Source organism: Haliotis rubra, unplaced genomic scaffold (assembly GCF_003918875.1).
Source record: "Haliotis rubra isolate DU_JTF1 unplaced genomic scaffold, ASM391887v1 Scf376, whole genome shotgun sequence".
In the NCBI taxonomy this organism is placed as follows: domain Eukaryota; kingdom Metazoa; phylum Mollusca; class Gastropoda; order Lepetellida; family Haliotidae; genus Haliotis; species Haliotis rubra.
The window spans coordinates 467,078-492,580 of NW_025767053.1; the positions used below are offsets into that span (position 1 = coordinate 467,078).

At 42.7% G+C, this 25,503-nt stretch overlaps 1 protein-coding gene across 2 annotated transcripts; it reads left to right on the forward strand.

Annotated features, from left to right (window-relative positions):
* Positions 1-975: 975 nt before the first annotated feature.
* Positions 976-25,452, forward strand: LOC124286110 (fibroblast growth factor receptor 3-like). Of its 2 annotated transcripts, XM_046722449.1 has the most exons (18): positions 976-1,238; positions 1,867-2,065; positions 10,152-10,306; positions 12,448-12,594; positions 13,288-13,399; positions 14,209-14,359; positions 14,929-15,074; positions 15,483-15,586; positions 17,197-17,416; positions 18,355-18,505; positions 18,981-19,114; positions 20,584-20,703; positions 21,360-21,487; positions 22,212-22,277; positions 22,670-22,847; positions 23,827-23,937; positions 24,874-25,101; positions 25,320-25,452. In XM_046722449.1, exons 2-17 carry the CDS (start codon positions 2,038-2,040, stop codon positions 25,020-25,022), a joined length of 2,100 nt encoding a protein of 699 aa, XP_046578405.1. In that variant the 5' UTR covers positions 976-1,238; positions 1,867-2,037; the 3' UTR covers positions 25,023-25,101; positions 25,320-25,452. The 2 variants fall into 2 exon arrangements, with proteins under 2 accessions (XP_046578405.1, XP_046578406.1); XM_046722450.1 differs by lacking the exon at positions 976-1,238 and having other exon boundaries at positions 1,701-2,065.
* Positions 25,453-25,503: the final 51 nt, after the last annotated feature.

Here is a 25,503-nt window from a genome sequence, read left to right on the forward strand (position 1 = left end):
GAATGTGACATTTTGTGGGTGATGTCTACACAGTATAGAAATGTGACATTGTGTTGATAGTGTCTACACTTCATAGGAATGGGACATTGTGTGGGTGATGTCTACACAGTATAGAGATGTGACATTGTGTTGATGGTGTCTACACAGTATAGGAATGTGACATTGTGTTAATGGTACCTACACAGTATAGAAATGTGACATTGTGTTGATAGTGTCTACACAGTATAGGAATGTGACATTGTGTTGATGGTGTCTACACAGTATAGGAATGTGACGTTGTGTTAATGGTACCTACACAGTATAGGAATGTGACATTGTGTTGATAGTCACTACGCAGTATAGAAATGGGACATTGTGTTGATGGTGTCTACACAGTATAGGAATGTGACAATGTGTTAATGGTACCTACACAGTATAGAAATGTGACATTGTGTTGATAGTGTCTACACGGTATAGGAATGTGACATTGTGTTAATATTGTCTACACGGTATAGGAATGTGACATTGTGTTAATATTGTCTACACGGTATAGGAATGTGACATTGTGTTAATATTGTCTACACGGTATAGGAATGTGACATTGTGTTAATATTGTCTACACAGTTTAGGAATGTGACATTGTGTTGATATTGTCTACACTCTACAAGAATGTGACATTGTGTTGATGGTGTCCTAACGGACTGTGAATGCGACATTATGAAGATGATATGTTCACACAACAGAAATGTGACATTGTGAAGGTGATGTCGCCACCGTATAATGATGTGACACTGCTAATGCTGTGTCTGCTCTGTTGGGAATGTGACATTGTTCCCGTGAAGCCCACTATACTGGGAATACAGTCACTGTATGACACTTGATACTGATCCCGTTGGTAGATTGGCTCCGGTAACTATAGCAGAACATATGGCGTATTTACATTGTGAGCTGTAGGACGTGTTTGCTGAAAGGATGTCCCCACAATCGTTGTACATGACTAATACAGTTTGTTGGCGGTAAACACATACTGACGACAGTACAGTTGTCCGCTCACATCGTTATAGCTGAGGTCTGAATAAGCCTGAGTTTGTGTGAATATTGTTTTATCTGTATCAGAATTGTGAACCACGAGGTCGATGTAATAATTTAGTCATCCATGCCTGATGTCGTCATAACATTACTCACTGACCGACTCCATGCCTTCCGTGCAGATCAGTTGAAGGTCCATGCAGTCCGTGGATGGTAATGCTAACACACAGGTGAGACATTAAGCTGTATATCATTTCAAACCTTTAATATCTAGTTATGTATCATTTTTATGTTAATAATTAATTCTTGTGATGCCATTTTGCTTCCATTTCTGGTGTCTACCCTGCACATAGAGATCTACGTGCAGCCTCAACAATATCGCTTCTCTTGTGGTGAGAGGGTCGTTTGTTTGTTAGAACTGGCAACCCTTAGTGGCTGAATTATACGTCACATCTTTTGATGGGGATATTTTTAACTTTTCTTGACACAAAAATTCATTCAAGATATGTTAAGTATTATAACATAGATTGAAAAGAATGTTTTTATCTTTCAAAAGTGGAGTGGTATATTTATTAAAAACCACAGATCGTGGTTTATTTGTATTCGTCAATACACGCTTCTTCTTCCATCTACAGTGGAGCCTAAACAGTGTACTGAAGGGTCGATCTACCAAATGCGTTGTAGCCATATCATTTAGTTTGTTGTCCTTTTTGGCTCAATACAATGGCTCAGACCTTCTGAAATAGGCCAAGGAGTGTGTGTGTATACAGTCCGCGTACCATGAACACTTGAGTTTAAATGTTCGGCTTACTTCCACGGGGAGCCCGGCGCTTACATTACACCCCTCCATGTTGACAGTGTGCGGGTACACGACCTTCCTTCGTGCCCCGTCACTCCGCCTGACGCTCCACGCTGGGAAACCTGAGGGTCTGGCTAACACGGATATATGTCGGCCGCTGTGCAGGGTGGGGCCCTGACTCGACAAAACTGATAGTCACGTGACTGTGCCCGGGGGTAGAGCGCAGAGCGATGGCAGGAAGGATTGTACTTGCGTTAGGTGAGTCAGCTCTGATTTGTTATAACAGTTCAAGTCATTAAATATATCAATTGAAATATATATTTCCAGATAATGTAACATTTCACTATAGTTGTACGTGTACTATTCCTTTAATCGCCAGCGCCTGAGAGACTGGAATCTAAGGCGTGATATGAACTTGGTACGGAAGATTTATGCTTTTAACGGAATTAAATGTATTTCTGTGTTGTCATGGATTCATAAAGTTAATGTTCCACACTGGTTACATACACACATACAACATAAGGGAGAAGGTGTCCAAGGTTGGAAGAGGGTAATCAATAATATTTACTTCTTGTGAATGACATAGAAGGACAACCCAATCTTTACACAACCATTTTTTTTTACCCAAGGGATATACATATCCATACAACATTTGACCCAATTCATTCTCAAATAGGTTAACTCAACGTATAGAACAGATATATATGTGTGTGTGCTGGCATGGTGTGTACATTCAGTGTGGGTAGTAATGTGACACCACTCAGGAGCACTAACAACGTGGGACATGCTGCTACCTGCTAACCATACATTGGGACATCACATCCACTCAGTCACATCTTTAATATTTATGGCCAACGGGACTAATAAACAACAAGACTGCAGTACAGCTATATACCTGTCCCCTTCCTGCACCCCCTCCCAGCCCCGCATCCCGTTGTTACCACCCCTGTATTCACCTTGCTGGTGGTGGTAACAGTCCCATGTCCCTGAGTCATCGCCTATATATACATGTATAACCAACAATGAACTGAGTAAATTGTCAGCTATTATTCTTTTGCAACAACATGGTGTACTCTAAGTACGAAGAAGATGAATCTGAATAGAAAAATCTTTTAAATACGTTTATTAAAGATGCAACGAAACAAATACTAAAACGTGAAAATTATATTTTCGCAATTACAAGGACTAACATATCAATGAAGAAGGCTTTATCTCGTGCATGAATCATGTGACGTGAACGTTTCAGGAAGTAACGTGAGGAGGTGAACATGGTGTTAGAATGTGAATTATTACATGTCGGTCATGCTCTGAAGTACCTGTATTTGAGTAGACCCGGCCTACATCGTACCTGTACAATCTGTACAGGTAAAATATTTGCAATGTAGCTTGTAGGGCAAAAGAAATAGGCACCTTGAAAAACCTTGATATCATTTTGTTTTTTTAAGCGTCCTCTGAACAGGTAATACATTTATTCATTCATTCATCAGTAAGGTACATGTAGCAACGGTAATTTGTGTGACTTTTGTAAAAATGTAGATACCTTAACACATGCTTTTTATATTACCTGGCTTTGGACGTGGTCTAAAATATTCTCATTATTAATTCACTTAATAATTTTAGGAATACTGAATTGTATGATATCATTGAAGAAAACTACAAATCGACATTTCTGCTTTACTTGTCAGGTACATATAATATTTTATTAGATGAGGTACATGGAAGTGACTGTTATTTTCATATGCTAAGGACACATTTGTTTTGTGGCAACTATTTATTATTATCACCAATTAATCCTATGCTCAACAGTCAATAAATGGTATTGTATTTTCTGTCAACGCGGAAACAACATACCCTGTTACGTCCACGTGGTATTGGAAAAGGTTCTACAAAGTCATTACCGAACATCGTGAAAATGCGACGCACGAGTGCCTTAAACCATCCTGTCCACATGACCTGTTGTGAAATACTCTTTGATACAATGCGTGTAACATCACCCATGACGCCCGTATCAAATACATCGCCGCCGAGGAAACATAGCTTATTTGTTTAATTCGCCACCAATATGAGCGTCACGGCAAAAATCACTTGATATATTAGGAGGTGTATGCATAAGCACGTTTGACCTGAACTTTAAAACCCTTCAGATTTGTAGTATATCACTTTAGTTTCAAGTGTCATCTGAAATCACCAAACCATTATTCAGATAGCGAAAATTGTCTAGCTGTGCTGTATCGCGACAGAACAGTATGAACGTCTCTATATTTGGTTTGACTCTTGTTTTACGTCCTACGTTGTTCCAGACAAACCAGTGGTTGATATAATGAGTGTAATGGCGTGCAGTCAGCGTCTCTACTAAGTCTGATCACCTGATAAACCCGTGAAGGTCCGGGTTAGAATTGATCTTCAGTAACCCATGCTTGTTTGTAAGAGGCGACTAACGGGATCGGATGGTCAGACTCGCTGACTCGGTTGACACATGTCATAGGTTCCCAATTGCGCAGATCGATGTTCATGCCGTTGATCACTGGATTGTCTGGTCCAGTCTCGATTATTTACAGACAGCCGCCATATAGCTATAACATTACTGAGTGTGGTGTAAAACAAAACTCACTCACTCACTCACTGATCACCTGATCACGACAAGATGCTGTTTGTGTTGAGATCTACAGTGTGTTCAGCTACTATTTCACCATATCTGGAAGTACGCGTAATAATTGGGCCACGGTCGCAGTGATAATATACAGGCTCGTTTTTTGTTCACTTTGAATAAGAGTTAAGAGAGATTGACAATCGAATTTCTACTTATAGTCGACAGTAGAGCATTACGATTTATTGATACTAGACCGTATATGATATACAGAGGACCATGCATCTGTTGTAAATAATCACGGGCAGGAACTCGTCTTCAAAGATATTATAGTCTGTTTGCAGTGAAAACGTACCGATGAATTTCACTCTAAACAAAAAAGTAAATCGCTTGAAGCGAAATTAAGATTGCGAATCCTCATAATTTTACCTTGCCAATTGAACATTCAAATCTCATAATGTTATTCAACTGAGGATAAAAGTTGTTTAACAAACGATCATAGTTTCAAATCGATATTATTGGTTTGTATTACAAGGGGGTATGCACATTAGATGAAACACCGAGAACAAGTAGGGCTGGTCTAAGTTAATGCTCATCACGTACAGCACGTGCATTTGTTTCACTGTTCCATCTACTGCGCTTACCCCCTTGTAATGGCCTCGAGTCAAGGCTTGAGTGCTGCGGCGTAAAACGACGTCAGTATGAAGCAAATGCATATGAATGGTGTCACTGGGTATAAAGCACGAAGTCGTCTTGCATGATCTGCCTAGTGATGTTAATATATTTCTATCCCGATCACAGAATACACTCGCTAGTCCTCACATGAACTTATGAAAGCATGTATCCATGACCACGTGATTACGTCATATGGAGTGTAGGTGAATGTTTCCCACACAGCGGATGTGAGACTGCTTGGGGGTGACGGCAGCTGCCTCCTGACACCTGCCCCGGGGGTGGGGACTGAACACTTCCTACATGTTCCGCTGACCTACTTGTGCACCTCATTAACTCCGTCACCTGACACAGAGTAAATTAACACGCAATGTGTAGAGCAAAAACTTGGATTGAGGTAAATGAAACAGAAATGGTTATGATACTGTCCCATACGTGCCTTGAAGTTAAGAAAGCAAAATCTCAGTCTTGCGCTGTTGCCTCTTGATCTCACTGTAGGCATAACAACACAATCAAAACCAAGCAAAACAAAACAAAACTAACACCCCAAAAAAACAAACAAAACAAAAAACAAAACAAAAAACCAACAACCCAAAATACAACCCCCCAAGCAAACAAAACATTCGGTAAGCACATTTCAGCCACCGTAAACGTCTTGATAGGTATTCATAATAAAGGTTTCAACATGATCTGTGACACTATTGCACTACCAGAAATATGGTGGGTAGGTGCAAAAAAGCCAGTTAAGACACATATCAGCTGAATTCAACGATATCCTTAGCATGTGTTTATGAGTAACCATCAAATAGTGATCGTACACGACACAAGAAATGACAACATGATACACAATCGATTTGAAAACAAAACAAAACAATAACCATCTTTGAACTGTTGTCTTACACTTACATCTTCACAGAAACTGATGGACCAAAGAAAGTATACAATCATGTTGGGTGGCGGAAAAACTAAATTTCAAACAAATATCAAATGGTTATACCATGCTTATTTGGTCGACACAAACTTGTATTTAGAATATTCATTTTACAGCAATTCCGAAGGTTGTAACAAATTGATAACCCGTGTATTCTGTTGGTAAATCCGACATTTTTGTATAAATTATTTTGCCCGGCAGAGTTCTTGTATATGAATGTTAGTTTGCATCTAACAATTGCTGCCTTCATCACCTACGACTTGACACAAATGTATTATTTTTTTCTACGATTGCTTCCAAACACAATCTCTACTATTTGCAATGACAATCTCCATTCTGATAAAATGGAATATGTTGTGCGACTGTTAGTTTCAATATTTGACTGGTGGATGCTTTCTTCAACTAAAGTTGTATATGACCTTGTGTTAGTCCGACGAGGCAGTACTTCTTGAAAACAAATTCGGTTTCCAGATTGTGTATACTTTTCTGCAACTATTTGCTCGTATTTCTAGCACAACTATTCATAAAACATGAAACAATTCTAGGTGTCTGTTTACACGAATGTGTAGGAATTGACATCATCGAAACATGACATGGGCTTTATACTCCTTGACCTGTGAAGATCTGGGGTAGAATTGGTCTCCAGCAACCCATTCTTGTCATAAAAGGCGACTATGCTTGTCGTAAAAGGCGACTAATGGGATCGGGTGGTCTGGCTCGCTGACTTGGTTGACACATGTCATCGGTTCCCAATTGCGCAGATCGATGCTCATGCTGTTGATCACTGGAATGTCTGGTCCAGACTTGATTATTTACAGACCGCCGCCATATAGCTGGAATATTGCTGAGTGCGGCGTAAAACTAAACTCACACACTCACTTTATACTCCTTCATCATCATACATACAACAAAAAGATGTTGTCATTAGAAAATGTATCACAAACTGTTGTAGGAACTAAATATAATTATAAGAATGATTTGAATCATTTGTAACGAAATTTGCATAACCTCTCATCTGAGTGTTATGTTCTGGTCAGGTAAATATTCGGTCTTGGTCATTCTTGCGATTTTGTCGGGATCGAACAGTGAGCTTGGTGGAAATATGTTTTATGATTATTGAAATGCTTTGTCGCGTTTTTTACAAATATCACATGAAAAATGTGACGCTGATAGATATGGAGTTCATGTAAATAATATAGTGTTCATTTAGTACATAACCACAATCAACACGAACATGTCCCTAATAACTACGTCCACGTCAGCTCGGGCAATGTTAGGTGTACGGAGGAAACGTGTGACGATACGGTCACGGTTTGGGAGCGCGTTTCAAAACATTTTACGTCAATATAAAATAGACGCCAACACCGGAGAAAACACGTCTAGGGTATCGGCCGAAACATTTCCATTGTCGTAAAAGGCAAATGTGGTGATTAAATTGACAGTACACTAAAAACAGATGTTCCTTAAAGAGAAAACTTCACGTATTTCCAATGAAACATCAATTATGATGACGTTGCTCGGGGCCACGACACCACCAGCAGAAATATCACCTGTATGTACCCATACAAACCTCTCATGACGAGGGTCTTTAAAACCAATAATTAATAAACGGTTGTGATAAAATATCAATTGTCACAGAGTCTTAAATCCGAGATACGTGATATACATGAATGTGTGATAATAGTGACTGATAACAAATCTCCGTGTCTGTCCAACTGTAATTACCGCAGTCCATTAGCAGCAAGGTACCTGTCGCGAGTGGGTAAATAGTTAACACTTTATCAATATTACAATGTCCACATACAAGCTCGCACTGAGGTCTGGACTGGTAGAGACGGGTAGATTTAGCAGAAAAATGAAAAAAGAAAACAGGAGCGAGCACGGGCAAATGATTCCGCTTACGTCACGTGTTGTATTACAGAAATACACATACATGTATCGACGCTCGCCTACACGCACAGTACGAATGTACAATTACCTGTATAGATCAACATTAGATACTTGGGGATTTTGAGGATTGTGGGCAAGGCCTTCTGTCAACATTCGGTTAGGTTGAAGGTATTCTATTTACAAAGACTGTTCACTGTCAGCCAGGGGAGCGGGATTTGAATACAAAATCTACGTTTTGTGGACGTTACTGTGTTCTGTCACCCGAAACCCGTGTAATCAATACAGCCCATGCAAGTCTATATTAGCTAGCAAAGTGACTAAACTGTAGAAGGAAATGAAGCGAGTTTCTGTGCTGCTTCAAATGATATTTTTTTTGCGATTTAATAACTGCCTTTTTCTCCTTTTTTGATAGTTTAGAAACTGGGTGACAGTCTAGAAGGGATCTTGGGATGGAACATTTAGGATTTTTAGAACCTACATCCACACTCTTGCTTCGGTGTCGTGTCCTTGTAGTAAGACAATGCTAAGACAAGTAATGCGTTTTGTTTGTTTGTTGTTTAACGCCGCATTCAGCAATATTTCCAGCTATATGACGGCGGTCTGTAAATGATCGAGCCTGAACCAGGCAATCCAATGATCAACAGCATGAGCATCAATCTACGCAATTGAGATACGATGGCATGTGACAACCAGGTCAGCGTGTCTGACCACCAGATCCTGTTAGTCGCCAACAAAGCATGGGTTGCTGAAGACCAGTTCTAGCCCGGTGCGTCACTGGGGATGCAAGCATGGGTTGCTGAAGATCAGTTCTAGCCCGGTGCGTCACTGGGGATGCAAGCATGGGTTGCTGAAGATCAGTTCTAGCCCGGTGCGTCACTGGGGATGCAAGCATGGGTTGCTGAAGATCAGTTCTAGCCCGGTACGTCACTGGGGATGCAAGCATGGGTTGCTGAAGACCAGTTCTAGCCCGGTGCGTCAATGGGGATGCAAGCATGGGTTGCTGAAGATCAGTTCTAGCCCGGTGCGTCAATGGGGATGCGAGCATGGGTTGCTGAAGACCAGTTCTAGCCCGGTGCGTCACTGGGGATGCAAGCATGGGTTGCTGAAGATCAGTTCTAGCCCGGTGCGTCACTGGGGATGCAAGCATGGGTTGCTGAAGATCAGTTCTAGCCCGGTGCGTCACTGGGGATGCAAGCATGGGTTGCTGAAGATCAGTTCTAGCCCGGTACGTCACTGGGGATGCAAGCATGGGTTGCTGAAGACCAGTTCTAGCCCGGTGCGTCAATGGGGATGCAAGCATGGGTTGCTGAAGACCAGTTCTAGCCCGGTGCGTCAATGGGGATGCAAGCATGGGTTGCTGAAGATCAGTTCTAGCCCGGTGCGTCAATGGGGATGCAAGCATGGGTTGCTGAAGATCAGTTCTAGCCCGGTACGTCACTGGGGATGCAAGCATGGGTTGCTGAAGATCAGTTCTAGCCCGGTACGTCACTGGTGATGCGAGCATGGGTTGCTGAAGACCAGTTCTAGCCCGGTGCGTCACTGGGGATGCAAGCATGGGTTGCTGAAGACCAGTTCTAGCCCGGTGCGTCACTGGGGATGCAAGCATGGGTTGGTGAAGATCAGTTCTAGCCCGGTGCGTCACTGGGGATGCAAGCATGGGTTGGTGAAGATCAGTTCTAGCCCGGTGCGTCACTGGTGATGCGAGCATCGGTTGCTGAAGACCAGTTCTAACCCGGAGCTTCACGGATCCACAAGTAATGTGAGGTGGTGATCATGGATGACACCACTGGGAAATGGTCCCCATTTGTTTCTTAGCAAGAGTGGCACAGCCGATGACTATGTAACTTCATACAGAAACTGATATTTTGCATGTGTATTGGAGTGACAACAGTTCGAACCCAGCTTCACATGAATTTTACAAATGTCACAATTTAAATTCGAGTTCGAGACAAGACGGTTGCCGATGTATGAATCGTTGTTGTTTTTTTTGTCTCGAACGTTGGACAGTGCACGATTACGTTATATATACTGGCTCCATACTGCATGTTTTTACAACCTATCAAGCGTACCAGCGATCGTTTCATTATGCCCATGCGAAGCTTATATCACGTGATCTTTACTCTCAGGCCCTTCAACTACTTGCTTGTTAAAGCACCAAGTGGTGGGTGAATAGGAACTTGTGAGGTCACGTGTTACTTTAGGTCTTCCAGTTTTAGGATATTGCTCTATGGTGTCCTTTATCACAAAGTTCGAATCTCTTTCAGTGTGTCTGTTCAGCGTTGTCAGCGTTGGTTCAGCAGGATTCCCCTCGGACGCCAGCGTGACCATCGCCCCGTATGGCTCAGTACAGACACCGACTGCTGGACAGGACTTCGTGCTCAAGTGTTTTATAGACCACGGTCTTTTCGAGTATGTTGAGGTGAGACGGACACCTGTTAAGGTGAAATGTATACTTGCTGAGGTGAAACGTGTACTTGCGGAGGTGAAATATATGCTTGCTGAGGTGAAACGTGTACTCCCTGAGGTGAAATGTATGCTAGCTGAGGTGAAATGTATGCTTGCTGAGGTGAAATGTGTACTTGCTGAGGTGAAACGTGTACTTGCTGAGGTGAAACGTGTACTTGCTGAGGTGAAATGTATGCTTGCTGAGGTGAACTGTATGCTTGCTGAGGTGAAACGTGTACTCCCTGAGGGGAAATGTACACTTGCTGAGGTGAAACGTGTACTTGCCGAGGTGAAATGCATACTTGCTGAGGCGAATTGTATACTTCCTGGGGTGAAATGTATGCTAGCTGAGGTGACATGTATGCTTGCTGAGGTGAAACGTGTACTTCCTGAGGTGAAATGTATGCTTGCTGAGGTGAAATGTATACTTGCTGAAGTGAAACGTGCACTTGCGGAGGTGAAATGTATACTTGCTGAGGTGAAATGTATACATCCTGAGGTGAAATGTATGCTTGCTGAGGTGAAATGTATACTTGCTGAGGTGAAATGTATACTTGCTGAGGTGAACCGTGTACTTGCTGAGGTGAAATGTATACTTGCTAAGGTGAAGTGTATGCTTGCTGAGGTGAAACGTGTACTTGCTGATGTGAAACGTATACTTGTTGAGGTGAAACGTGCACTTGCCGAGGTGAAATGTATACTTGCTGAGGTGAAATGTATACATCCTGAGGTGAAATGTATACTTGCTGAGGTGAAACGTGTACTTCCTGAGGTGAAATGTATACTTGCTGAGGTGAACCGTGTACTTGCTGAGGTGAAATGTATAGTTGCTGAGGTGAAATGTATACTTGCTGAGGTGAAATGTATACTTGCTGAGGTGAAACGTGTACTTGCCGAGGTGAAATGTATACTTGCTGAGGTGAAATGTATACTTGCTGAAGTGAAATGTGTACTTGCTGAAGAGAAACGTATACTTGCTGAGGTGACACGTGTACTTGCTGAGGTGAAATGTATGCTTGCTGAGGTGAAACGTATTCTTGCTGAAGTGAAACGTGTACTTGCTGAGGTTAAATGTGTACTTGCTGAGGTGAAATGTGTACTTGCTGAAGAGAAACGTATACTTGCTGAGGTGACAAGTGTACTTGCTGAGGTGAAATGTATGCTTGCTGAGGTGAAACGTATTCTTGCTGAAGTGAAACGTGTACTTGCTGAGGTTAAATGTGTACTTGCTGAGGTGAAATGTATGCTTGCTGAGGTGAAATGTATGCTTGCTGAGGTGAAATGTATACTTGCTGAGTCGAAACGTTTACTTTTTGAAGTGAACCGTGTACTTGCTGAGGTGAAAAGTGTACTTGCTGAGGTGCAATGTATACTTGTTGAGGTGAAATGTATACTTGCTGAGGTGAACCGTATACTTGCTGAGGTGAAACGTATACTTCCTGAAGTGAACCGTGTACTTGCTGAGGTGAAAAGTGTACTTGCTGAGGTACAATGTATACTTGTTGAGGTGAAATGTATACTTGCTGAGGTGAAATGTGTACTTGCTGAAGTGAAATGTATACTTGCTGAGGTGAAATGAATGCGTGCTTAAGTGAAACGTATACTTGCTGAGGTGAAACGTATTCTTGATGAGGTGAACCGTGTACTTGCTGAAGTGAAATGTATGCTTGCTTAGGTATAGCTTCTACCTGCAACTGGCTTATTAAACGACATAATCTTCAATCCATATCCGTCAAGTCGGACAAAAACATGTCTGCACTGCCAATACGTGTCGAATCATGGTCACACAATATCTACACTATGCATGTTTGTTATTGATTAAGCAATAATTAAGTTACAACACTTAGGCTAGTAAATAATTGATTCTGGATCATCATGGGTGAATGATATTGTTTTACGCCGTTTTAGCACTGCTCTCGTAATATCACGACAGGCGATATCATTAGGACCTTTACGCATTGTGTCCATGTTGGGAATCGAACCCGGAAGCGAATACTTTGTCCACTAGGCTACCGAGCAGCCCCGGATCGCCATGTGGGCGAGTGTACAAACAGGTCATACGATAAGAAAAGTTCCCCAGCCATGATCGTGTGTGACATGCGTGTGTAATTCTAGGTATTCTGGATGAGGAAATCGGAACGGGGCAGGGGGAATCTGGAGCCCATATTCCCGCCTGGGACAGGCTCAGACAGCACAACTCAGATCACTCCCGGTGTCACCAAATACAGCAAGCGGTCAGGCTCTAGTTCCCCAGGAAAACAGGTGACATATGCTCCACTTTCATAGACTTACTCTGAATATAACGCAGACAGTGGCGGCATGTCAATCATGTCAATTTTTTTAAAAAGGGGGTAGGAGGTCGAACCCCCTGAATGCCCCCTTGGTTCCGCCAATGCAAACTATTAACTTCAATGTGGACTCATCCCCTTGGATCTGTCAATGTCAGTTGTCATTTAAAGCAAAACATACAAGGGTTTAAAATAACGTCACATTCGTTCAGTAATGTGACTTCATATGTTGTTAAATTCTAATGTTCATTTCTTAATATTTATAAAGATAATCATGATTATACAATTTCAACGGAATGGCTGCAAATTTCGAGATGGCACTATAATCTTGTATTATAGATAAAATTCTTTTTTGTCAAATATATATATATATATATATATATGTATGTGTGTGTGTGTGCGTGTGTGTGTGTATTTGACAAAAAGGAATTTGTCAATACCAGTACTTAAATGAGATGAGAAATTAATCAAAACCACCACTACCAGTAAACTACATATACTGCTAAAAAAAAGTAAGGCCCATCAAGGCCGTGTGTTGCAGGATCCATCAGACAAAACAGAGTAACTATAGTCACATGGAAAACACCGGGTGTTCTTGAACATCATTCGTGTAGTACCTAGGTAGATTAGATACAGTCAACTAATTGATGATTCTTTTCGGTTTTAGTACTCTTTCCTCACGATACATTCTCTGACCTACAAAGATGATGGTGACTACGTTTGCGGTTTCTTCAGAGGCAAATACAACTTGAGCGGCATCTACGAGATGAACGTGGAAGGTGGGTTAAATCATGTTGTCCGGACACTACTCCGTGTGTGTCCCCTTCCCATCACGTCCGACCTCACCCACACCCCACAATTATAGTCAGAGAGGGTGAATAACGCCTCAGATGGCCAGTCTCGACTATACACCGAAGCAGATCATATTGGACCTCGAGGAATAAGTGGTGGAGATTATTTTTAAATATCACTGAAAAAACAGTTATAAAGTAGGATGTGCGCTGTTTTGAACAGTACTTCGCACATATAACGCAACTGACTGACTGAGTTTGGTTTTACGCCGCTTTTAGCAATATTCCAGCAACATCACGGCCGGGGACACCAGAAATGGGCTTCACACATTGTACCCATGTGGGGATTCGAACCCAGGTCTTCGGCGTGACGAGCCAACGCTTTAACCATTAGGCTACCCCACCGCCACCTTATATTAGACAAGTGATCCCAAAGACAGGCAGTACTTAGCTGTTTCAATGTAACCTCATTGGGGAAACACACCAGCGTTGTGGTGACACTTATAGATATACCATGTGGGTCCGCATTCTCAAAACGGTCTCAGCTCTAAGAAGTCTTAACTTTGATCGTAGCCAGTGTGTTAAGAATGGGCTTTAGAAGTTTGTAGAGCTACGAACGTTTCGAGAATAGCTAGCCTAATTCCCACCAAGGACCTGGGTTTCTAGTACGCCTTAAGGACTCAAATCCCGGGGGTACGAGTGAGTGAATCAACATTGCTGATGGCCGCATCAGCAATTGTGCTTCTACTCTCGGTGATCTGGACTACAAGACTGAAGTTGTGTGCTGGCTGTTCCAGGTGGGCCAAATATATCTTCAATGGTCACGGAGAAAAATGGCATTGTGGGATACCATGAACTGATCAAAGTGGAGTACATCGCCCGACCCCCCCTCGACAGCGTCACGTGGTATGGTCCATCGGGAGACGTACTCGACACCAACACATCCAGGTCAGGTACCGACACTGTCGAAACTTCATGTGATGTTGAATAATCTGTCAACCATTCTGTCATACACTTTCTGTACATTCTTTTTGGAGAAGTTTCTGTAGAACATTCGCTGTTAAAAAAGCTCTGTGAAACAATTGTTTGTCAAAATATTTCTGTCCAACATTCTCTTCTTTCCATTTATACCAATATTCTTTGTTGAATATTCTCTGACAAACACTTTCTGTCCAATATTCCTTATCCGTCATTCTCTGTCAAGCATACTATCAAGCATTTTTATCTACATTTCTCTTCTGAACATTCTGTATCTGCAACAGAATGTTTAACATGCCCCGTCAAATGTCTCTGACAAGAATTCACGATCAAACAATATCTCTCAAACAATCTGACAAGCACAAAAATACTGATGCAAACAATTTCCTGTCAAACATTGAGTGTCAATATAAAGCATTCTTTGTCAAACACTTTCTATGGAGATTTAAAAGGCTGATAATCAGTGCAAATGTGGGTCCAGCAGATCCTGGCGCAGACACCCCCAGTTCTATTCCTCATGTATGGTTTGTCTGTCTAAGGGTGTACATCAAGGAGTCGCAGCAGAGTGATGCGAGGGGGTTGGTAATCCTACACATCACCAACTTCTCTCGTGACGACAAGGGGGTGTACAGCGTCGTTCTCAGCAACGACGTGGGAGATGACAATGTGGAGTTCGAGTTCCATGGTAAGCTGACAGGCTGAGCTACCGTCTCCGTGGTCTTGTGGCTATCCCGGATAAGACGTCAGGATCAGTGACAATCTGAACCAGTTCTGACCCCTAAGTCCTTTCATAAATCATAATGGGAAATAACGTCATCGGGTGGGTGATTGATGGAAATTGTGATGCGATTTTGTTGATACAACACGACGAAAGAACGTACACAGAAGGGAATATCATGTGCAATAAAGTGAGTGAGTATGGTTTTACTAGATTCCAGCAATATTACGGCGGGAGACACCAAAATTAGGCTTCACACATTGTACTACTGTGGGGAATCGGAACCGGGAAGAAAATACATGTACAATATTTCCAATGCGTCAGTATTGATACATACTATCATAATGTAGAATGTGGACGTGGTGTGTGTTGCAGCGGACCCCTTCCTGGAGGTCGTAACCCCCAACTCCACCACGTTCCCCCACGGCTCCACTGCAGTGTTCATCTGTAGGGCCACCAACTTCAGGAGCCAGCCCATGGTAAGTACATGACAATATGGACCGATACAGTATTCCCAGAAATTATTGAGAAAGTTGTTTCGGCAAATTTCTACTACATGTATATATACTAAAGACGTTTTACCTAAATGAATATGTTGAGATACGATTCTCTTACATTCTAAATGTCTTTCCAGTACTTTGTGAGACCTTCTTGCCCTGCAATACACGACTGAATGCGCCTAGGTGCACTACCGATCAAAGTTTGGAGGACATTGTGGGACAGTGTATATCCCATTATTCGACCACTTCTTTTATCCTATTCTCAATATTTCTAAGTCCTTTTTGGTTTATTCTGTCCTTCATTAGTCCCCACACATTCTCAATAGGGTTCAGATCTGTGTTGTAGCTGGGCCAGCCTAAAACTTGAACATTTTCGTCCGACAACCAGTGTTTTGTGTAGCCCGTATTATCTTTATACAGTGTTCGGACCGTTGGAAGGAGGTGACCATTTAGGATGCCAACATATCGTTCCTTTGTCAAATTTCCAGTGAAAATGTACAACGGCGTCACTCCATGTGATGGTATCTCACCCCACATGTGAAATTTCGGGCTATGTTTTGGGCGTTGGTAGATAGGTGAAACCGTTTCACGGTATCTTTTGTCCAAATGTTCATAGTTCCGAAAAACACAGACAGAACTTTCATCAGAAATGTAAATTATCCCAATCTTGATTTTGGTGAGCCCTGCACCAGTTTAAACGTCTTTCTTATTGTGCATGTTTCATCAATGGTGAGGGAATTCAGCGCTTTGTCACCCAGTTAAGACTTTGTAATTCTTGTCTCAGGTTTTCATTACATACCAGAGGACTTCCTCTATTAATCATATCATTTCTGATATCCGCAACGCTTTTCAATTTTCTCCTACTCACAATCTGACCAAGTTGCCGGTGATCCGTAGAACTGAACGTCCTTGGCCTCCCTGCCCCTGTCATGTGCCCAGTCCCAAATCCTGACTGAATAATCTTCAAAATTCTGTATACTGTAGACAGAGGAAGGTCATGTCTACCAGATATCTCTTTTTCATTAGTCACATACCCTTTCAAAAAACACCCAGAATTAGCTTTCTTTTTTCTTCTGCTGTCCATTCTGCCATGTTAACAAAGGAAGCCGTCTGCTACACCAGGGGAGATAACTCTTCATGTAGTAAGGTTCATTCTTAATTATCCTACAAGGGTTGCCTACCATATTGAGTACCTTACTACATAACGTAACACCTACTTTATCTTTGGAAACGAAGATTTTCTCAATACTTTTTGGGAAAACTGAAACTATAGTCAATGATTGCCTGCCACCAACTTCTGGAGCCAGCCTGTTGTAAGGATAACACGGACCAATAACGGCAGCCAATAATTGTCTGTGCGGGCTTTCTCCGACTTCAGTACTTATGAAGTGATATGCCCGCTGTTTTGGCTTTGGGGACTTAGTTAATACATACAATCGCATAATGCGTGGATTCTTGCTTATGATGTAAAACACACGAGTGTCTGGTTCAGATCCATTATAACAGTCCGCCGTCATAACGTAAACATCGCTAACTGCGGCGTTAAACAAACAAACAAACAAACATTAATGTTGCGTATGTTCCATTAGTTCATGTGGCACCATGGTTGGGCGAAGAAAGATTTGCTGGAAATGCCTGCTACCAGAAGCGTAACCTTGGCAACAGAGAAAAGCATGACCAGCAATGTGACCACGTGGATGTCGACGGTGACGATCCGAGGCGTCAACTACAAATTTATTGGCGTCATTGAGTGTGCAGCGTCCGAACTCGGGGAGGTGTACGCCGATAGCAACACCATCAACGTTATTGGTACGTGTCTATAGAGCCTTTGCATTCAGGTCCAACAATACTGCGACATTATTCAGTATTCATGCCTGTGGACTAGAGTAGGGTGAAATCAGGGTTAGGGATTGGGAGTTTGGTTGTCTCGGTCCTTACTATGCTAAAATGCATTGTTTATATTCATTCACTTGGATCCATAATTCACTTTTGTAAGTTTAAAAAAGGCGTTGTTCGTCATATTAATCACTGGTTACCTTGCTCGTTCTTTCATAATTTACAGACCACCTACACAAAGCTTGTCATATAGATAATAAACATATTGTTGACAAGATCTTGTTTAATATCATCTCACTCACTGACTCACCAAAAATCCATCAACCCATCGCCTAGACCATACGGGTTTATCCACAAGCCACTCTTACGCAGCTGGAATATTACTAATTGAGGTGTTTAGCGACAACAAAAATGAAGAAAAGAACTACATTATGAGTATTTGACGTAATCAAGATCGCACAAGATCTGGATTTATTGTTCTATATACTATTCACACTTTGCTGAGGGTCAAATCATGGATTCAACAGAAAACTATGATGTGGGGGTCAAATTTGGTTTAAATTATATCTAAGCTTATTTTAAGCATGGATCCTAGGTTTCAGTTTGTCATTGTTTCTTGTGGATCCCATACCTGCTATTGACAGGTGCTGTGTGCTTGTGAATGAATTGTTCCATGATTTGCAAAATGGTTGATTGGTGCCATGAAAACCATTTTTATGGTTACTCATGTATCAAGTGCATAATGTTAGATTAAAGTGGCTGTTTGCCTAAAGAGGGGTTACCATATTATTATTTATCCAGTTTTAAATGGATACAATTTCAAATTATAAATCTGCGTTTAAGTAGTGTTGTGAATCATTGTGATCCTTAGCAGAGTGTGAGTAGTATATATCGCCATGTCTGTGTTCTAGGGTCGCCGATGATCCAGTCCAGCATGAGGTCTGTGCTGGCGCAGTTGGGGGAGACGGTGGAGTTGCAGTGTAACGTGTCGTCCAACCCGCCCCCCACACAACTGCAGTGGCTGTTCAACAGGAACACGGTCAAGTTCCAGAAGTTTGCCGCGTGGGTATCCTCATTTATATATAGAACTTTCTCCGTTTCATGAAGTCAATCATAAAATTAAAATTATTAAAAAATAAATAATTCAAGTCATTTTGGAGAGATTGAGAGATTTCACTGACCTTTGGTTTTTGTTCGGCTTTTATATTGTATGCCTGAACTGGAAGATTGACCAGATTTTTCAGGAAGAGTTATCTTTCCTTGCCAAAACTAAACTCCACGTTTCAACACGGGTAAAATGTGTTTTCCGTATAATTAATTCTAAATACGATAATACACGTAGCACGTTGCCGTTTTGAATAAAATATGTATTTTTCCTTGATACGTCGCTCATTATCAAAGAAACTTAAGGCAAATTGATTTCCCATCAGATGCATGGCAGTTAAAAACAGTTACTTTCATTATGTACAAGAAGATGGACTATTAGGTGATGATGGCACAAGTGAAATATATACTCAGTATGATGCCTATTTTACAGCAATTGGACATCGCGAGACGTCACTATGGAAATGAAACATGTGGTGGAAGTGACAACAACAGAAGACTTTGGAATCTACATGTGTCAGGTGACCAACATGTACGGCACCAATGGCTACAGTATCCACCTCATCGGTAAGAACATCTGCTACCTTCATGTAGTTCACAGCGGTGAGATTACCTAGCCCCTGACTGTAATCCATGCATACACAGGGGATCACCATTATGTACTTGTAGTTCATGCATACGTGGGTGTGAATATCTAGTACCTTCCTGTAGTTCATGCATGTATAGATAAGAACACCTCGTACCTTCCTGCAGTTCATGCATACGTGGGTGTGAATATCTAGTACCTTCCTGCAGTTCATGTATGTATAGATAAGAACACCTCGTACCTTCCGGCACTTCATGCATACGTGGGAGTGAATATCTAGTACCTTCCTGCAGTTCATGTATGTATAGATAAGAACACCTCGTACCTTCCTGCAGTTCATGCATACGTGGGTGTGAATATCTAGTACCTTCCTGTAGTTCATGCATACATCGGGGAGCACACAGTACTTTTCTGTAGTTCATGCATACATCGGGGAGCACACAGTACTTTTCTGTAGTTCATGCATACATCGGGGAGCACACAGTACCTTCCTGCACTTCATGGATACATCGGGGAGCACGCAGTACCTTCCTGCACTTCATGCATACATTGGTGAGAACATTTAGTGCCTTCCTGCAGTTCATGCATACATAGATAAGCACACCTGGGACCTACCTGTAGTTCATGCATACATTGGAGGAGCACATTGCACAATATCTAGTACCTTCCTGCAGTTCATGTATGTATAGATAAGAACGCCTCGTACCTTCCTGCAGTTCATGCATTCGCGGGTGTGAATATCTAGTACCTTCCTGTAGTTCACAGCGGTGGGAGTGCCTAGCCCCTGTCTGTAGTTCATGTATACATCGGGGAGCACGCAGTACCTTCCTGTAGTTCATGCATACATCGGGGAGCACGCAGTACCTTCCTGTAGTTCATGGATACATCGGGGAGCACACAGTACCTTCCTGCACTTCATGGATACATCGGGGAGCACACAGTACCTTCCTGCACTTCATGGATACATCGGGGAGCACGCAGTACCTTCCTGTAGTTCATGCATACATCGGGGAGCACACAGTACTTTTCTGTAGTTCATGCATACATCGGGGAGCACACAGTACCTTCCTGCACTTCATGGATACATCGGGGAGCACGCAGTACCTTCCTGCACTTCATGCATACATTGGTGAGAACATTTAGTACCTTCCAGCAGTTCATGCATACATAGATAAGCACACCTGGGACCTACCTGTAGTTCATGCATACATTGGAGGAGCACATTGCACATCGATGTAGTTTACTCATACATCCGCGAGAGCACTAAGTACCTTCCTCTAATGCATGCATACATTAGAGGAGAACATTGCACATCCATATAGTTTACTCATACATCGGCGAGAGCCTTAAGTACCTTCCTCTAATGCATGCATACATCAGTGGGAACATATAGCACCTTCCAGTGGGAACATATAGCTCTCAACCCTTGTGTGTATTACCGATGTTGCAGGGGCCATGTACAACTGGTGCAGGGGCAGATTGTGCCCCAAGGACAAGCTCTGTGACGAGGAAAACATCGTCTGCGTGTGTCCACAGGGATATGCCGAGAACAAGGAGGGCGTCTGTAAAGGTGACTCCAGTATTAGGGCCAACACATACGTTGGTGTTATAGAGCGCCCAGAGCGGTGAACGTGAGGTCGGGCTCAGCTGTCTATTGGCCACAGTGCCCTGACGTGTCCGGACATTGGAACAGAGCTGTCTGGATATAGCTGTTAGATTGCTGACTGCGGTTTAAAATAAGATTGACTCACACAGCCGGTATGTGTCAATCGACCATGGTTTGTCCAGACGAAGGTGTAGAGCTGTCCTAATATAGCTATGACGCAAGTTACCGACTGCGTTAAACACCACTGACCCACCCACCGGTGTGTGTCCCGAACAGTCGATGTGGACGATGACGTAAAATGGTTAGCTTTAGGTCTGCGTTCTCTTCTCCACTTCGAGCCCCTGCCTCTGTGTGGTAGGCATGTTAAAAGTTGGGTAAATATCTTCTCATTCACTGTTGGCGAACTGGCCCAATCAGAGTCTGGGTTTTGTGCAGCCGCCAGACCGAAGCCTAAAGGACAATGGTGGTACGTCCTTCTATGGTAACGTCACAATATGAGCGTATCAAGACATAACATCGTGCTACTAAAATGATTTCATGTCCAAAAGATTAACCACCTCATTAGTTGTAGTTAAGGACAACTGAACAATGTGTATAGAATTCTGTACTTTGTATTCCAGACTCTGCGCCACCGACACAGGCAGTGGAGACGTACGTGTGGGCGGCCGTGGGCGCCAGCAGCTTGCTCGTGGTCATCTTGGCCATAGGCAGCATCCTGTATATGTGCTGGAAGAGACGGAACAACCTGGTCAGTACCCGGCATTTGTAATTCCCTCACGACCTTTCAGGTAAAATGAGCATTAACGACCTGTTCAGTATGTTAGCGCATATATAGTGGTTGGTTGGTTTGTTGTTAAACGCCACACTCAGCAATGTTACATCTATATGGCGGCGGTCTGTAAATAATCGAGTCTGGACCTGACAATCCAGTGATCAACAGCAAGAGCATCGATCTACGCAATTGGGACACGATGACATATGCCAACCAAGTCAGTGAGCCCGACCCCGTTAGTCGTCTCTTACAAGCCTTGGTTACCGAAGACCAATTGTAACCCGGACCTTCACAGGCATGTAAATAGTGACGTGCATGCAGGCGCGTGCGGCTGCTCGTGCAACCAAAGGACGCATGTCTGTTTGCCGACTATCTGTAGCAAACAAAGATACAATGCCGCAGTTAGACATGGACACCAAGCACAGACACATTACCCTAAGCAGACCAATTCTTGTTTTACACATCCCCACGAGATTTAGCATCCACAAACAAAGACAAAGCAATGTATACGCCTGGCCCAATTATTAACATGCTTTGTACTGACACCATTTGGCTTGTCACGGTATAGCTTGTGTGGTTCAAACAGTTCCAGAATGTTGGATATTAGAAATCGGGAATCCCCCCCCCCCCTTTTCTATAACGTCTGTCACAATTTTCATTACACAAACGTGAACATAACATCATTTCTTTTTGTTTCCAGCTCAAACAGAAACAAGTCAGGTCGGACAGATTCGCACTTACCAACGCAGTATACTCCCACGCTCAGGTAGGCACAACCAGTTTTTGACCGAGTTCCTGTCTACTTTAACGAGGAGACAAGAAGTGGCCGCGATTGGACAACCTAATAAGAAGCATACATTAGTCTTCGGTATCGAATGAAATCATAAATATTTGGGACTCAATGAAATGTAAACTAAATATCTTCACTAATGAACACATTATAAGTTTATTGCACAAAACGTTCGGATGTCTGGTGTGGACGTCTTCATGTGTATTTGGATTAATTATGAATGACGATACGCATGTGCACTTGTGGCCGGCTGGACGGGCGTGGTAGACGCCTGCAGCACATTTTACAACGAGTCTTACATGGAATCAGCCATCGTGTTATTTCTTATATTCTGACGTTATAATACATACTGTCAACTTCCTCCCTAGTATGCCACTTCTAACATCTATGAGATTATCACGAGACCCAGTGACGAGTTCCCGCGGGAACGCCTGAGATTTCTCCACGCACTTGGAGTCGGCAAGTTTGGCCGGGTAATGAAGGCGGAAGCTCTTAGCATCAACCGCACAGGATCCTGGGAAGATGTAGCAGTCAAAATGTGTCAAGGTCAGTTTAAAAAAAAATGCATCAAAGATGATACGTGTCTATGTGAACATTCGCCAGTAAACATCGCAAATTGTAAATTCTCAGTACGAGCGAGCGAAGCATTAACAGTAGCCTTTTTATGTCCCTATCAAGGAAACTAATACTGTTCTCCAAATGGAAAGTAAAACCAACAATGTCATATATGGTTTTGATATCCCATACACGCTGTCAGTACAGCCACAAGTTGTTAGATCTTGTTTATCTGTAATGGCTTTATTTTGTTAATATTTAAATGTTAGGATGAGGTGAAAAATATATAAAAACTCCCTCTGCATGAACGCAAAAACCCGTCCATCTTCCATTCAGTTTTAGGCGTGTTTGTCACGTAGTGACAAGATATTTCGCCATTTCGTCACGGGGAGGTGATTAATACCTGCGTCTAAACATCTGAGTTGTATGGATCGTTGTACCTACGAAACAGATTTCTGTTCACAATGAAGCCTGATATTGTTTGGATATATTTTTCGTACGTAGCTTTATCTCTGTCATGAATGTATGAGCCTTGGTTAGGAATTAGTAGTAGTAAGAGGACTCAAAGGATGCTATAAGAATGCCAGGTATATTGCGCCTATCTGTACGTTAATATATCAAAATATATAACATTATCAGTTTTCCTTCCCTCCAACGTTCTGTACTACACGAAAATAGACACATCTGATTGCATTAATGACAATAGTAAAACACTGACAGGAACCAGTCTTTGTGTCAAGACGTGAAAAATGTATATTTTCTCTTCGGGCTAAATGTGTGTTTCGAAGCCTCTTGGAAATATGTTTTTATTTTTTATTGTTTGAATTTTGGTTGAAATAATATTTACGTGTTACAATATACCGAAGATAGGGAATAACGTCGGAAGTCGATACGTTTCTGTACTGGAGTTTCTTTATCTAACTACCGAACCACGTACTGGCATTGACTCGTTTGTCCTCGCTGTTCCCAGAGTCTGCCACAGATCTGGACAAAGAGGATCTGTACAATGAGCTGATGATCATCAGGAAAATCCCCAAACACATCAACGTCGTCAGCTTCTACGGCGCCTGCACATACGGAGGTAGGTCGTCCTTGTGTGGTGTTCGTGTGACGTTTGTGAATGCGAGACAGTGAATGTCATCAATGAGGTGGGTGGCCTAGGTCAGACATCACAGTGGCTGATAGTATGAATAACGATCTTCGAAAGCAGCAACACCAGCTGCCACATGAGATACACCGTGTAATATTCTAGTCGCCACTGCCGATACGTCTACGATACATTCGACCACATGGGTCTGATGCGGCCGTTGACCCACTCCGACCTTCTGCTCACTTGGAAGACGCTCTATCCACTGCATGATCCTTCACAGTGTCACGACAGTTCTTTTGTCCAAGAGTCTCCTCGTGGTAATACACCAAGGCACCTTACAACCCCATATTAGGAAATGTGCAGTAGCCAGTTAAACATGCATCCCTGCTTTTCAGAGAGACCAAGAAGCATTTGTTTTGTCTGATAGCAATTCGATATTTACATACTTGACAGTTCCGGGATATAAAGATGACTCCTGTCTTTGAACGAAAGAGTTATCTTTCAATGATCTGTATCAGGGTAGTTGCTCATTAGTTTGAGGCAGATTTCTCAATGGTGGACTTCTGATAAGGTACAACATTGGTCTGAAGGTGTGTTTGTTTATCGTTCTGCAGTTAGCAATATTCCATCCATATGACAGCTGTGATCGAACCTGGAGTAAACAGGGGCGGTGGGGTAGCCTAGTGGTTAAGGCACTCGCTCGTCACGCCTAAGACCCCGGGTTCGAATCCCCACATGGGTACATTGTGTGAAGCCCATTTCTGGTGTCCCCCGCCGTGATATTGCTGGAATATTGCTAAAAGCGGCGTAAAACTGGAGTAAACAATCAATAATTGACGTTTTAAGCATGGATCTAGGCAATTATCTTTGTGTGTGCATACAGTGGGCTAATGGCTATGTACACGTGTAAAACGTCTTGCGTTACAGAGCCTCTCCTTCTCATCTTGGAGTATGTCCCTGGCGGGGATCTGCGCAACTACCTGCGCAGACGCCGACCTGCCTACGACAAGACATGGGAGAGTCCAGTCAGTGTACATGAGAGCCCCCCTAGCTTTGGAGGAAGTGTCCAAAGATGATGGAGAGCTGACGGCCAAAGATCTACTGTCCTTTGCTTTACAGACAGCCAGAGGAATGCAGCACCTTGAAGCCAACAGCGTATGTGTCAGAGTGTATATGAAATACAGAAATATGTTTAATCAGAGAATATACATAATCAGAGAATCTGCATAACTATTACCCAATATATTAACCGCTGGTTCGGGAAGACTTAACGGAATTGATTTCTTTGGCTGACTGCGGCGTAAAACACCCCCTACACCATAGTTTGACGACAGTGTTACTGATTTTTTGCTTGTTATGCATCGTGGTTACAGATCGTACATCGTGACGTCGCTGCCAGGAACGTCTTGGTCGGATACAACTGTGTGTGCAAGATCTCGGACTTTGGTCTCGCGAGAGATGTAGAGGGCGTGGACGTGTACGAGAGGACGTCCAAGGGGCCGCTCCCAGTCAGGTGGATGCCCCCTGAAGCTTTGATGGAGGGGTTCCACAGTCACA